General features: G+C 38.2%; 3 protein-coding genes across 6 annotated transcripts; all 3 read right to left on the reverse strand.

Moving 5' to 3' along the window:
* Positions 1-384: 384 nt before the first annotated feature.
* LOC104767472 (zinc finger CCCH domain-containing protein 37) lies at positions 385-4,619 on the reverse strand. 2 transcript variants are annotated; one of them, XM_010491492.3, is made up of 12 exons: positions 3,996-4,619; positions 2,954-3,201; positions 2,514-2,570; positions 2,355-2,426; positions 2,185-2,241; positions 1,876-2,073; positions 1,662-1,699; positions 1,518-1,564; positions 1,299-1,417; positions 1,160-1,213; positions 928-1,068; positions 385-839 (listed from the first exon to the last, which is right to left on the reverse strand). In XM_010491492.3, the coding sequence occupies exons 1-12, from the start codon at positions 4,387-4,389 to the stop codon at positions 690-692; spliced, it is 1,575 nt and encodes a 524-aa protein (XP_010489794.3). In that variant the 5' UTR covers positions 4,390-4,619; the 3' UTR covers positions 385-689. The 2 variants fall into 2 exon arrangements, with proteins under 2 accessions (XP_010489794.3, XP_087357761.1); XM_087501635.1 differs by having other exon boundaries at positions 1,662-1,708; positions 3,996-4,592.
* Positions 4,618-6,071, reverse strand: LOC104765035 (uncharacterized). 2 transcript variants are annotated; one of them, XR_015590908.1, is made up of 5 exons: positions 5,680-5,968; positions 5,448-5,582; positions 5,323-5,360; positions 5,046-5,243; positions 4,618-4,945 (listed from the first exon to the last, which is right to left on the reverse strand). XR_015590908.1 is itself a non-coding variant. In XM_010488692.3 (5 exons), exons 1-5 carry the CDS (start codon positions 5,842-5,844, stop codon positions 4,706-4,708), a joined length of 645 nt encoding a protein of 214 aa, XP_010486994.1. In that variant the 5' UTR covers positions 5,845-6,071; the 3' UTR covers positions 4,618-4,705. The 2 variants fall into 2 exon arrangements, 1 of the variants encoding a protein (XP_010486994.1); XM_010488692.3 differs by having other exon boundaries at positions 5,177-5,243; positions 5,680-6,071.
* LOC104765036 (serine/threonine-protein kinase AGC1-5-like) lies at positions 6,038-9,035 on the reverse strand. Of its 2 annotated transcripts, none has more exons than XM_010488693.3 (4): positions 8,775-9,035; positions 8,141-8,215; positions 7,126-8,049; positions 6,038-7,052 (listed from the first exon to the last, which is right to left on the reverse strand). In XM_010488693.3, the coding sequence occupies exons 3-4, from the start codon at positions 7,992-7,994 to the stop codon at positions 6,182-6,184; spliced, it is 1,740 nt and encodes a 579-aa protein (XP_010486995.1). In that variant the 5' UTR covers positions 7,995-8,049; positions 8,141-8,215; positions 8,775-9,035; the 3' UTR covers positions 6,038-6,181. The 2 variants fall into 2 exon arrangements, with proteins under 2 accessions (XP_010486995.1, XP_019096211.1); XM_019240666.2 differs by having other exon boundaries at positions 8,343-9,004.
* Positions 9,036-12,584: the final 3,549 nt, after the last annotated feature.

Consider the following 12,584-nt stretch of genomic DNA (forward strand, 5'->3'; position numbering starts at 1 on the left):
GACAAGGGAAAGGTATCAAACTTTTGAGTCTTACTTCCTCCTTTTGACACACCTTCATGACTTGTCGTTATATCATTAATAGAGGTGTTCACATGTTTTATCAAAGGAACAAAAACTTGTGCAGTCAAAGGAGTCCTTGTATTCCTCCTTCGCCTCTGTTTCATGTCCTCTTCTTCAATTTACAAGAACAAAATTTAGGACCCCACCTTTTTGATTTAGCAGTTAGCACCGACGTGTTTCTTGCTGAAGAAGCATGTTACATGCACTGGCTGGCTCTCTGTCAAACTGTCACATCTTGTTGATACGTATTGATTCATCTTACTGGGGTGATTGGTTGGAGTTTACTGATAATTGCTATCAACAAAAATCACAAGGGAAACGGCATTTAGCAAGGGGACCAACTCAACGGAGGATCAATCCGATTGAAGTATTGAATCATTGATAAAACAGTAGTGGAACACCTTTGACTTTATTAGTTCAACTGAGCAAAATAATAAGATGGGAATTTTTTACTCAGTAAAAGAATACTAGCTCAAGCTTTTCTTTTCGTTTTAGGATGATATCGAGAACCCATGGGAGGGGAGAAGCATTTTGAAACGAAACAGATAAAGAACATACAAAGTAAACTAAGATTACAACACAATCAGCCTGAACACAAAATCATCTTATCTTACACAAAGCTGGGATACTCATTGAGTAGTGTCTGTTGTTGCTCCAGCAGCATCAGCTTCTGAAGTGGTCTTAGCCATCACCTCACCCGGAGGAGGATGGTCAAACTTGCATGTTGCCCCGTATTTGCAAGTCCCTGTCTTCATGTAATAAGGGCAATTAAGCGCACCCTGCAACAGTTTTTTTAATTCTATGGCATTAGCACCCAAACTCATAACATGCACGCTTTTAATGATACCACTTTGTACTGGTAGGTACCTCTCTTCTGGGATACCCTGCAAGGCTCAGCTTTACATTCGGTGGTTGAGAAGCTTGTTTGGTCGTTGCACTTAACCTATCTGCTGGGTGATGGAACCTGCATCTCTCTCCAAACTCGCACTCCCCTGTCTTCATGTAGTACTGTAATATTGGAGAACAAGACTTTTTGGTAAGTCCAACAGATATGTAGAAGCACAGCTCAACTATCTCAAAAAGAAACAAGAATACCCACGTCACATTCTGATTGTCCAGGTCTTTGGGGATAAGTTGCTGAAGGCGCTCCAAGCTGCAACAAGCTCAACTTTGTCAACCTCTAGCAACTTAGGAGGAGCTTTTGAATACTTACTACAACATGAATATAAGGCATTTACTGTGGGTTGAGACAAATTCTGATAGAGGGAGGTAGCTGGTGTAACCATCCCAAGGTTTAAATTCGCAGCGTTCGACGAAAGTAGAGAATAGTTTATTCCAGCAGCTTGGGGGATGAATGCTGTGCACAAAATCAAAACATCGCACATCACAAAAATTAAGAGATGAAAGTGATACGTTAAAAGCTTCTAAGAACGAAAAATATCGATATGATCACAAACCAGTCCTCTCAGGGTGATTGTAGCGACAAGTGGCGCCATACTTGCAGCTGCTTGTGGAAACGGGAAACCAGTTAGAACGTTAATGTCACAGTTTTATTAGCAAGGTTGTAACCAACGAACTAGTGTTGTACAACAGATATTCACCTTCCAGTTTTGAGATAGAATGGACAGTCCGCTTCACCCTGCAAAAGCTACAGTCTAGTAAGTGAAACTTCATTCTCAGATGAACATGCCAGCACATAATGCTAACAAACCATCTTCATTAGTTCTAAGTATAGTGCCTATAAGACACTAAAAAGTTACCAATTGTGCCTATAAGATAATAGATCAGTCTAAGGCAAAGTGATGTATTCATTACCGGTCTAACAGGTAGTCCTTTCGAGTTGTGATACAACGCTGGGGTAAATGTGACATGCGGATTGTTTGTGGCATCAGGATCACTGGTTAACACCTCACTGCTACCATTATCTTGACTAGATGATGGTAGCTGGATATCCTTTGGATGGTGGAACTTGCATGTTAAACCAAATTTACATTTTCCAGTCTTCATGTAGAACTGATGCAGAAACGAAACATTGTCAAATTACTAATCAAAATCAGTTTCATCTGTAAGGGAATTTACAAAAAGCGGATATGTACTAATGAGTCTATTATGTGTATATCTTACTGTGCACATAGGTTCAGAAGGCCTCTCAGGCAATACCTCTTGATTCTCAACACTAACCTGAAACATATAAGAGCATACTACTTTTATGTGCATGCCCAACCCAAGAAGAAACTAAACCAGCACATATCACAAGCACTAGATTTTATGTACAAAATGGAAAAGTCACTTACTGCAGCCTCAGCTCTCGGATGATTAAACTTGCACCTTGAAGCATATTTGCAGCGTTGTGTTTTTATGTAGTACTGGACAGCAGTGAAGTAGAAAAGATAATCAGATCCTCAGGCAAAACAGAAATAATATAGCTCGAAAAGTTTTCACGAACAGCTTACAGGACAATCTGGTTCTCCTGGCCTCTCAGGGTACTCTTCATTTGGAACAACTGGTGCCTGAATGAAAAAAGATATTCATAAGCAAAAACAATCATATCACTTTTATCATGGAATGCCAAGAAAATGAGTATGTTGTCTCTTCCAATTCAAGGAATGATCTAACAACGGGAAGAGCAAGGATAACAAAACATGGTCGCAAAAGCTCAAGTGTTGACTCACAATCAAGCTACCATATGTCATGTCTATACTTTCATGATAATGTAGTAGATCTAAGCCCTCCGAGACCAAGCAAAAACAATATATATAGTTAAAAAGTAATAAGGCACAAACTCTCGCAGTATAAAACATATAAGTCATAACAGAATATAGAAAAACGTTACCATAATAATGTAAATATCATATGAGGGCAAAGAAATACTTAGGTAGTAGTAAACGATCACCTCTTTCCAATCTGGGATTCCGCCCTCAGGAACCCAAATAGGATGATCAAACTTGCAGCTATCTCCAAATTTACATGTTCTTGTTTGCATATAGTGGGTACAATCCTTCTCCCCTGCCCTCTGTGGATATACAGGCAAATGGCTCGTACTCTCCAACTTAGGGCGCTTGGTAAAATAGTCTGTAGTATACCAAGCTTCGGTTTGACCAATTGTATTATGGGCACCCAACAGAGTCGGATAGTAGAGCGCTAGATTACATAATAAACAATAATATACAACGAAATGAGAATATATGTAGTGAGTATAAGTATAATTTGAAAATAAATTTGGTGTAATAAATGTAGATCCACCAATTGTATAGCAGAAACCAAAATATAGCATCAATTGTATCTTTGGTTAAACTTCCAGTTAGAAATTATGGTTTACACACAATCATTTCTTAAAGTATATTGGAAACCATAGAGTTACAACAAAACAGAATCATCAATTAATACTGTATAACCACTAAGGTGTTCAACTCTAAACACTGAGGTCAAGTTTAACAACAATTTGTCTTCAGGCACTTCTAAAGCAACAAAGACTTAAACAAAAACACTACAATAAGCTTTATAGTTTATATATAGATGCAATTCGATCTAAATACTTGCATCTCCTTAGAGAGATGATTCTAACTTAATGTCCAAACACAAAACAAAGCAGCTGGGCAAACCAATGCAACCTCAATTCTAGCTAACGAGAAAGCACAAATGAATACAACCCAACAATAAATGTGCTTGTGCAAATGTAAAGTAAGATCTCTCCTAAAAAAGACCAAGCTAGAGAGTAGAGACCATTATTAAAGCTGTGTTTTTTATGCTGCAATTGAAAAGACCTGAAGTTTAAAGTCTCCGCTATGACCAGAACTAGAATCACGATGAGCAGAGAAAAGGAAAAAGCTAAAGTCTTTAAATTTCCAAATTATACGGCATAGTTTTCCCAAGCAATAAATAAGAAAATGATGCAGATCTCAGAATGGTAAGGAAAAAAAAAAAGAGCATAGTACCTTCAGAGGTGCGTTTGACACCAGGAGGAAGAGGCTCGACGGCGGAAGCAGCACCTGGAACCTCCACACCAGGCGGCCAAGAAGAAGGTTCCTGATGCTGAAGCAGTTGCGGATACGCCAAATGCGATGCCGTCGTGTTAGGCAGATGGTGATACATAGCGGAAGACGATGCAAGAGTCCCTGAATTGTAGTTGCTCAAAGCTTCGGATCCGTCACGAGCTAAGAAACGAAACGTGCTATCTGGATAATAATGGTCAGCAGAGGAAGAACCGTAGAGAGAAGATAGAGCAGTAATTGGCGGTTGCGGCGGAAGAGCTGGAGATACGGCAGAGGCAGAGGCAGCAGCGTGGGAAGGTTGATGAAGAGCGTAGCTATACAATTGGCGATGTGCCATTCGATTGGAAGAAAAAAAAAAAAAAAAAAAAAAAGAGAAACCCTAAAGGAAAGCTTTGTACTTTTTGGTGTCAAACTCTATTGTGTGTTGTGTTTGTGGGGTTTGTTTCTCTACTTTTTTATTGTTCCAAGTCTAAGCAAACGAACCAACGAAAACAGAACAATTCTCTCAGATCCATCAAAACTGATTTTGACATTACCACTGATTCTGTTAATTGCAATTTCCACATTATTAAATTCTCACTCTCTTTCTTTCTTATCAAACAACACACAAAAATAATATTTAGTTTATACAGTTTGGAGCTTTTTTTTTTTTTTTACAAAAGGGAATAAACACTGAAGGTAACTAAGAAACCGAACAAAGCCCCTGCTATGACTTCAACTTCAGTGTGTCCTATTGATTCTTTCAATGGTGGAACAACTTCCTCACTGATCTCATCTGCTTCTAAAACCTTGTTAGATTTGTTGCCCTTTAAACTCATCACTTCACTTCTACTAGCATTTGCTGTTAGTTTGTTCAACACTTTCGCATGTTTTCCAACTTCTCTCCTCACCCCCTGTGATGGTACCAATCAAATATGAGATATGAGACATTATTAACTCTTATCCTATACAAGCAAGAACTAAAGCATGAATCAGACACTGAGGAGAACCAACCAAGATCTATAGATACAATAGGTGTACTGAGACTTCAATCCAAAAGCCAGCCAGCCTCAGCATTTCTTTAGAGATCATCCTAGCTACTTGTGTAATGCAAGTTGGAATTTTGGGGAAAAGGGGAACATTACCTGGGCATCATACATGACAAGGCCAGCATAAACCACAGTTAGACCAAAGATGGAATCAGCAAACCCCCTGAAACCACACCATAGGAGATTACATAATGAATATATTTGGGGGAAATTGAGAAAAGAAAGGTTTTCAAGCTAAGCACCTTTCAAAAGCAATTGCAGTTGCTGCAGCCACAACAGACTGATTTCTCAGGAATCAAGTCACAAAGTCAGAGAAGTAGACAAACACGGTTATTAGAAGAAGAGAGAAAGAAAGAGCAGAGCTTACAGATGAATGTGTTGAAGGGAACCCTCCAGCTTGAAAAACACTTCTAAAGTCCAATTTTTTCCCATACAAAACTACAGAAGTGAAGGGCTTAGAGAGCTGCCCAATCGCAGCGGAAGTCCCAGCAGCTATGAGTACCTTCACGCCGGTGAAATAAAAAAAGCCTAAGTGACGAATGACCCTCCCAAGAAAAGAAAAAAAAGGAATGAAAGAAGAGAAAAAAAAAAGGTGAAACCTTGTTGTGGATGACCTCAGCGATATCTTGGAATCCAACATTGACAACGCAGGAGGTGAGACGAGGTGGCTTCTTTCGGCAGCTTGCAGGATTGAATCTGGAGTTGGAGAAAGGGAAATAGAGATCACTGGCGGCGTTATGAGACACAAAACAGTGCTTCAACATATCTGCCTAGTGAAAAGGAAGGAACTTGAGAGTTATTTTGTACGGATGACGATAAGAAAGGGGCAGCGAGATATTTGGAACCAATGGCTCTGTTATGTCGACAAGAGTGTTGCCTCTTTGGACATTTTAGTTGACTCGAAGAAGCTTTTTGTAATTTTTTCACAATGACAAATGTTATCTTACAAACAAAATATGCTTTAACCCTTTTAGTAAAACTCATGTCTCTTAAACCAAGTCATTTGTTCTTGTTTATATAAATCACAATTTGTATTGGTCAAAAATTAAGAATATGAACAAAAAAACACATAGAACATTTCAGCTTGTGAAGTTTTTTAGTCTAAAAGTATTCGAAATCTATATATGCCGTATCATCGGTTGGGCCAGCAGCACAGGCGACCAGAGGCTCAGGCTTAATTGAGTTACCATGATCACCAACTCCATGGTTCTTGGCCTTCCCTTTAGAGGCAGTGTATGGTCCCAAGTCAACAGGGTCAGGAATGTGAGGAGGGGAAGCACTGCGCACCAGAGCCCAATTCACACCTTCAAAGAAAGGGTGTTGCTTTATCTCTGTGGCTCCCCGCGTGTAAGCAATCCTTCTGTGAGGATCCTTTACTAGAAGTCCACGGATGAGATCACGTGCCGCTGAGCTCACATGTGGGCTATCCGGAAACTTTAGCGGCTGACCCACCACGTTGTGCAGCGTGGCTCTGTTTCCCTGCCCCTTGAACGGGGTGGTCCCATGGAGAAGCTCATAGAGGAAGATCCCGAAGGTCCACCAGTCCACGGCACTGCCATGTCCTTCGCCACGTATGATTTCTGGAGCAAGGTACTCGTGCGTGCCCACAAAGGACATTGACCGCACATCTGTTGGTTCAGCCATGAGCTCTGGCATAGAGAGGCCACCGAGGCCAGAGTCGGATTTGGCTTTACGGGTTTTCTTGGAAGGGAGGAGGCGGGGAAGAAAGGCAGATGGATGCATGCAGCCATTGACGGCAAACTCCTCGTTGAGGATAGCACCTCCCCCGCTGCAGACTGAGGAAGACTTAACGAGGGTTGGATTAAAGGTGCAACGGAGGGAAAGGTCGAAGTCAGAGAGCATTATGTGGCCTTCATCACGAACAAGGATGTTCTCCGGCTTTAAGTCTCTGTACACAATCCCCAGCATGTGTAGATATTCCAAAGCCAATAGCACTTCAGACGCGTAGAACCTGTCAACAAACTCATCAGAGAAGATAATATGTAAGCTCCAACGCCAAATAAATTGAATGTTTTTTTTCTAACCTCGCTGCTTCTTCTGTGAAACGCCTGCTGGGCTGCTTCTGTCTGAGAGAATGGAGATTTCCGCCGCTGCAGAACTCCATGACCAGACAGTAAAATTTATCGGTCTCAAAGTAAGAATAGAGTGTCGGTAAGAAAGGATGATCAAGCAAAGATAGGATTTCTCTTTCGGTCTGAGCCCTCAGCAACTTGTTTCTGCTAGCCAAGGAGGCCTTATCCATCACCTTCATCGCAAAAACCGCATTTGTCCCTCGCAGGTCCGCAAGATAAACGCTGCCTATGTCACCATACCCTAGACGTTTCAGAAGCCTGAAATTGTCAAGACCTATTTGAGGACCTCTTGAAGCGACTGAGTTAATGGCATCCCATCTGACGTCCCCTCCCGTGTGAGGCTTGAAAGATGTAGCTGATGGACCGACCGAGTTATCACCATAGGTATAGTCGGCATTATTTCTAGGGGCTCTCTTGTTGTCTGGGGACTTAGTCCTATTGTGGTGATGATTTCTGCCGCTTGGTGAGTGTATTTCAGGGGTGGTTAAAGGAACAATCTTCTTGGGATCATAATGAAGATTTTTAAGAGGATTCTTCCGCATAGGTAAGCTATCACCATCGCTCGAATAGGTGTTATGCTTTAAATCACCCTCGTTGTTGGCAGCTCTCGTTGCAGTGGGAGGAGGTTCATGAGACTTTGCTGGTTGATGTTTGACAAGAGGATCCATCTTCTTGGGATCGAAATGAGGGTTCCTGGGAACATTGTCTCCTAGTTTAAGTGAAAATGGAGAGAGGTTTGCACGAGGCGACTTAGGTTTTACGTTTGGGTCAATCTCCTTGGAGCTGACATTAGCTGTGTTCTTCTTGGAAGCTAAGTCCATTTTCAGAACGTCTCCAGGTTGATGATTGTTCTCCGGTTATACTAAAGTAGCTCACCTACGAACATCATCAAAGACATCACCTTAAATATGCGTTGTTGCTATGTAACATGAAGACAACAACAAGAAACATTAAAATCCCGTTTTACCTGAGATGATCACGCTTCCTTGCTGATATAAAAAAGACAAGCTGAGGATAATCAAACCATGTCAAAACGAAGAAACTGCCACCACAAAGCAAGGAACAAACACATACAAAAAAGAAAGAGAGATTGTAATGCGTCAGAGAAACGAAACGAGAAAAAAAAGTGAAAATCTTGAGACAGGTTACGAAAAATCAAGAATGCGAACCATGTTTAGAGATAAGAGTAGGTAGTTCCCATAATGGCAAATCTCAAACTCTAAAACAAAAGAAGAAAAAAAACAGATAATATGTTCCAAGATTCCAAATCCAGAAATGAAGAAAGAGGGACTTGAAATGTCCTGTCTTTGTAAACGTATAAAAATCCCCTTAATAGTATCTCAACCTGGAAAAGCAGAGAGAGAGAGAGAACATTTTCAAAGGAGGAGACAAGAGGAGATGCAAAAGAGATGGAGAGAGGGAAACTTTCTTAGCCTCTCATCCCTCCTCTTACGCATACATTGCCGTTTATTCCTCTCTCTCTCCCTAATTCCATTTTTTTTTTGTCTAAATTAACCATTTTTACCTAATTTGGTTCATCGACAGAAGACATATGTCAACCAAATGCAGACAGACAGAGCTTAGTTACAGTAATAGCTAACCTGGTCTCTCCTCTTCTTCTGACCAACGGAGAAGAAAGTGATGTTTCCAATTGAATTGTTCTTGACGGCGTCCAAGGTAGTGGGTAGTTCGAACCGTTAGCAACGTTTTTTCGAAAAAGAAGCATGACTCCGAGATACCAAGTCAAAGGAGTTGCAAAGTATTTGTCTTTCCTCTCCGATTCCATCGCCGACGAACAACAGCAGCGACCCAGAAACACGGGAGACCAACCGGAGAATTTTTTACAAGGAAACTCGAATTTTGGTTCATTACGATTCATGGGCTTATTTATGAAAGCCCATTTCATCTAGATTTATCATAAGCCCGTACTAAATTTAGGCCCATCTTAATATCACTATGCTCTTCTTTTAGAGAAAATAGTTTTTTTATTTTTTTTATTTTGTGAAAAAGAAACAAAATGCATACGTTCTCTTTTCTAATAGATTTGTATGAGCAGAATTTGCATTGCTAGGTGTTTATCTAACAATATAATGAATAAAGGTTGGGAATAGAGAAGATAATCAAATAACCACAAATTACACAACTAGAATAAGTAGCTTAAGCATATAGTTCTGTTTGCTTCTTTTAGAGTAAAATTATAATCTTATTATTTAATATCTTCATTTCAAATGCAAAAGTTCTCTTTTTCTGAATTCTGTGAGTTGTGTTTGTTCATTTGTTGTATATGTCAAAGAGATGAATACAAAAAGAAATCAATTATGGGATAAATACAAAAACAATTATAAGATAGATGATCCGGAAATTAAGCAATTGCGGGGCATATGGATGATGTCATGATAACATTACACACCATCTCCCCTCCTTTCCTTGTACCATACGTCTATGTATACACCACTTACTTAACGAAGGTGCAAGTATAAAATACGGTCATTCTTTTTTTGACGTGTGTTTGTAGTTTGTACACATACATGTATAAACCTACAATGCAGTATTATTTAAGTTAGTCTAGCAAATATATACACTAATCAAGTGATTTCATGTCAAAAGAATGGTATTGATGACTCTTTTGTTTTTTTCTTCTTCAAGATCTAGCTATAAAAACTGGTTTTTGTATAACTTTTATCTACTACACGATTCAATAAGAGATGAAAACGAAACATCTATAGTTTAAGATTAAGTTTGACTGCATAACAACTACTCACAAACCTGATTCAGCTTGTTTAAGATTAAGTTTGCAATGGCCCATCCGTCCAAATTAAACCACTCTTAATTCTTCTATATATACTTTAGTGTGGACCGATCCGTGATTGGCGGACCAAATCATATTCGATACAAACCGCAACGGTTTGGCCCATTGCTACATCGCTAGGGGTGAGTTGTTTGACATACGTGGGGTCCCAACTCCCAACAAATCGTTGGCAACAGTGAGGCGTTTGGTGATATCACAGATTGTTACTTGTTAGTCTTTTAGTTTAACCAACCAATATCATAGTAGAGTACATCCACACCAACGACGATCGACGATATTACTTACCCTCTTCTATGATCCTATTAACGAAAATGAATATATTTCCTTTATTTTAGAAAGAAAAATTCAATTTGGTTTAAATAGCATATCTGTCTTCATGTTTTCTTTGCCTGGCCAATTCCTATTCACGTTTATCATACAAATGGTTATAAATGACTAGCGCACAAAATAAATATCGTCATGTGGCTACTTGCTTGTAATTATTATGGTATAAGTCGTTTTTTTTCTATACTTGCGGCAGAGAATCAATCAACACCGGCCTTTCATGCCTTTATCCTTTTATCACCATCTTCTCAATACAATACTTGTTCTTCTCACAATAAAATAAAACAGTTTCAAATATTAGCTATTATGTATTCATTTTAATTTGTTGTCTATACATGTCTATGCTTGGTTGAATATATAATTCACTGAATCGGCAAAAGCCTTGAAACTTGTTAGTGTTACCAACATTTAATTTTATTCAAATCACCGAAAAGACCCGTGATTAAACCAAATAAATAGTCAATACACCATGTCGACCTATTATGACAGATGGAAAAAAATATACATATAGTAGAACGCCGTCATGCAGTACTAGTCTACGCTACTGAGCTACATAACCTATCGAACTTATTGAATCACAATGCAGAAATTGGTAATTTGCTATGTAAATATATAGATTTTTCTTCTTTGTATGTGCAATTGATATGAATGAAGGAGATAATGGAAGTAGCATTGTAAGCCGTCCATGAAGTCTCCTTAGGGGTTGTTATAATATTTTTCTTTTGTCGTCACCTTAAGATTGTTTTAAGCGTATAACATTATTGTGTGCAAAGTGCAAACTGGCAGTTTGAATTAATCTCCCTTTCATCATCCACTGTCTTTGTCGTTCGTTTCATATTTCTCGAGCAGTTAGGATATTCTACTATCTATAGTTTTATTACTTTTAATTAGTTTATAATCTTAAATTAAAAGGTTCGGTGATACTAACTATATATTACACCTACGAATAAAGAAAGTAGCAAACCATTTTTACCAAAAAAATATATATAACATTTCACTGTTTGTTCAATCTGTATATACACAGTACCAAGCGGTGACACTACGAAGATACGATAGTATTTATTTTAAACTGTTTAATTATACTTTTTTTTAGATGAGGCCAGCGTAGCTTGGATTGGAGTTTAACGCAAAACAGTGTGCACGCAGCTCTTTCGATTCGGATATACTCCAACACAGTGACACATTATGTCATGTTTTGTGTATCTCTATCTCCTCCATAATACAGTTTTTTTAGTTTTAAATTTGAACCGACGAATATAAATGAAAAAAAAAATCTAAGAAATTCTACAAGAATCCAACAGTGCAAAAGACAGCCAATGAGAATATGACAGCTATACATCTTTACTCTCGCCCATGGTGACTTACTGACTTTGACTCTCTTTGGCCTCTCCCCCTCTTGTCCTCGCGTTCAATTCATCCATATATATATAATATTATACCTAACCCTCTCAATCATTTGAAACGTATTTTGTGTTTTTCTTTTTGTTATAAAATAATTTATGATGTAAGAGTTTCATCACCCTTCTTGAATAAGTTAGCATACCTTCGGTTTCTTCCTAGTGGTCTCAATTAAGTAAAAAAAAGAACCGACTTCATTTGTTGGAATTTGGATCACGCAAACTCTAATTTTGTTACTGCTTATTAAATGCATTCATCTTATTATTATTTTTTTCTAAAACAAAACTAATAAAGAACATTGTGTAAATGAAACTTTAGTTTCGAATTGTACCAAAAATTTATTGGAGAGGATCCAACATAGTAAACATTAATCGTCAAAAAAATAAGTGAGAAACTCAATAATTTGAGAATAGATCTCACAATATCTGTCATTGCTGACCATTTAGCTACATTTCAAAAGGTTTACTTTTGTTTTCTTGTTGAATGAAGTAATTAAAAAGACCACGAAGAAAAAACTGTGAAACTATGTTATCTAAACATTTACGCGTTGAATATCTAATAGACTAATACTAGTCCATTTTATTATTTTTGAATAGTATTTAGATTAATAAAACAAATATAAGAAGTGTTTTGGTTTTAATACTGTTCTGTCTAGGCGTTTATGAACAAATCACCATAAAGCTGATACGTGGGAAATACAAACGTGGACATGTCCCGTTTCGTCTTTAAGTAAACGCTAATTTTGTCCTAAATGGTTACTAGTATTTAAAGCCCTTAAGTTATCTTATGGGTGTTACTGAATTATAATTTATAAAAAATTTTAAATACTTCAATAAAATTATAAAAAATGATAAGGGGATGTTATTAGATTCTAATTTAT

The sequence above is a fragment of the Camelina sativa genome, chromosome 19, assembly GCF_030686135.1.
Source record: "Camelina sativa cultivar CO46 ecotype springtype chromosome 19, ASM3068613v1".
NCBI lineage: Eukaryota > Viridiplantae > Streptophyta > Magnoliopsida > Brassicales > Brassicaceae > Camelina > Camelina sativa.

Coding starts and splice junctions, on each gene's coding strand:
- LOC104765036 (XM_010488693.3), bottom strand. CDS start 7,994: ATGGACTTAGCTTCCAAGAAGAACACAGCTAATGTCAGCTCCAAGGAG. Junction 7,053..7,125: donor TTCACAGAAGAAGCAGCGAG/GTTAGAAAAAAA, acceptor GTTTGTTGACAG/GTTCTACGCGTCTGAAGTGC.
- LOC104767472 (XM_087501635.1), bottom strand. CDS start 4,389: ATGGCACATCGCCAATTGTATAGCTACGCTCTTCATCAACCTTCCCAC. Junction 3,202..3,995: donor TGTCAAACGCACCTCTGAAG/GTACTATGCTCT, acceptor TATGTAATCTAG/CGCTCTACTATCCGACTCTG. Junction 1,565..1,661: donor TTCTATCTCAAAACTGGAAG/GTGAATATCTGT, acceptor TTCCACAAGCAG/CTGCAAGTATGGCGCCACTT.
- LOC104765035 (XM_010488692.3), bottom strand. CDS start 5,844: ATGTTGAAGCACTGTTTTGTGTCTCATAACGCCGCCAGTGATCTCTAT. Junction 5,361..5,447: donor TCCCTTCAACACATTCATCT/GTAAGCTCTGCT, acceptor CTGAGAAATCAG/TCTGTTGTGGCTGCAGCAAC. Junction 5,244..5,322: donor ACTGCAATTGCTTTTGAAAG/GTGCTTAGCTTG, acceptor GTGTGGTTTCAG/GGGGTTTGCTGATTCCATCT.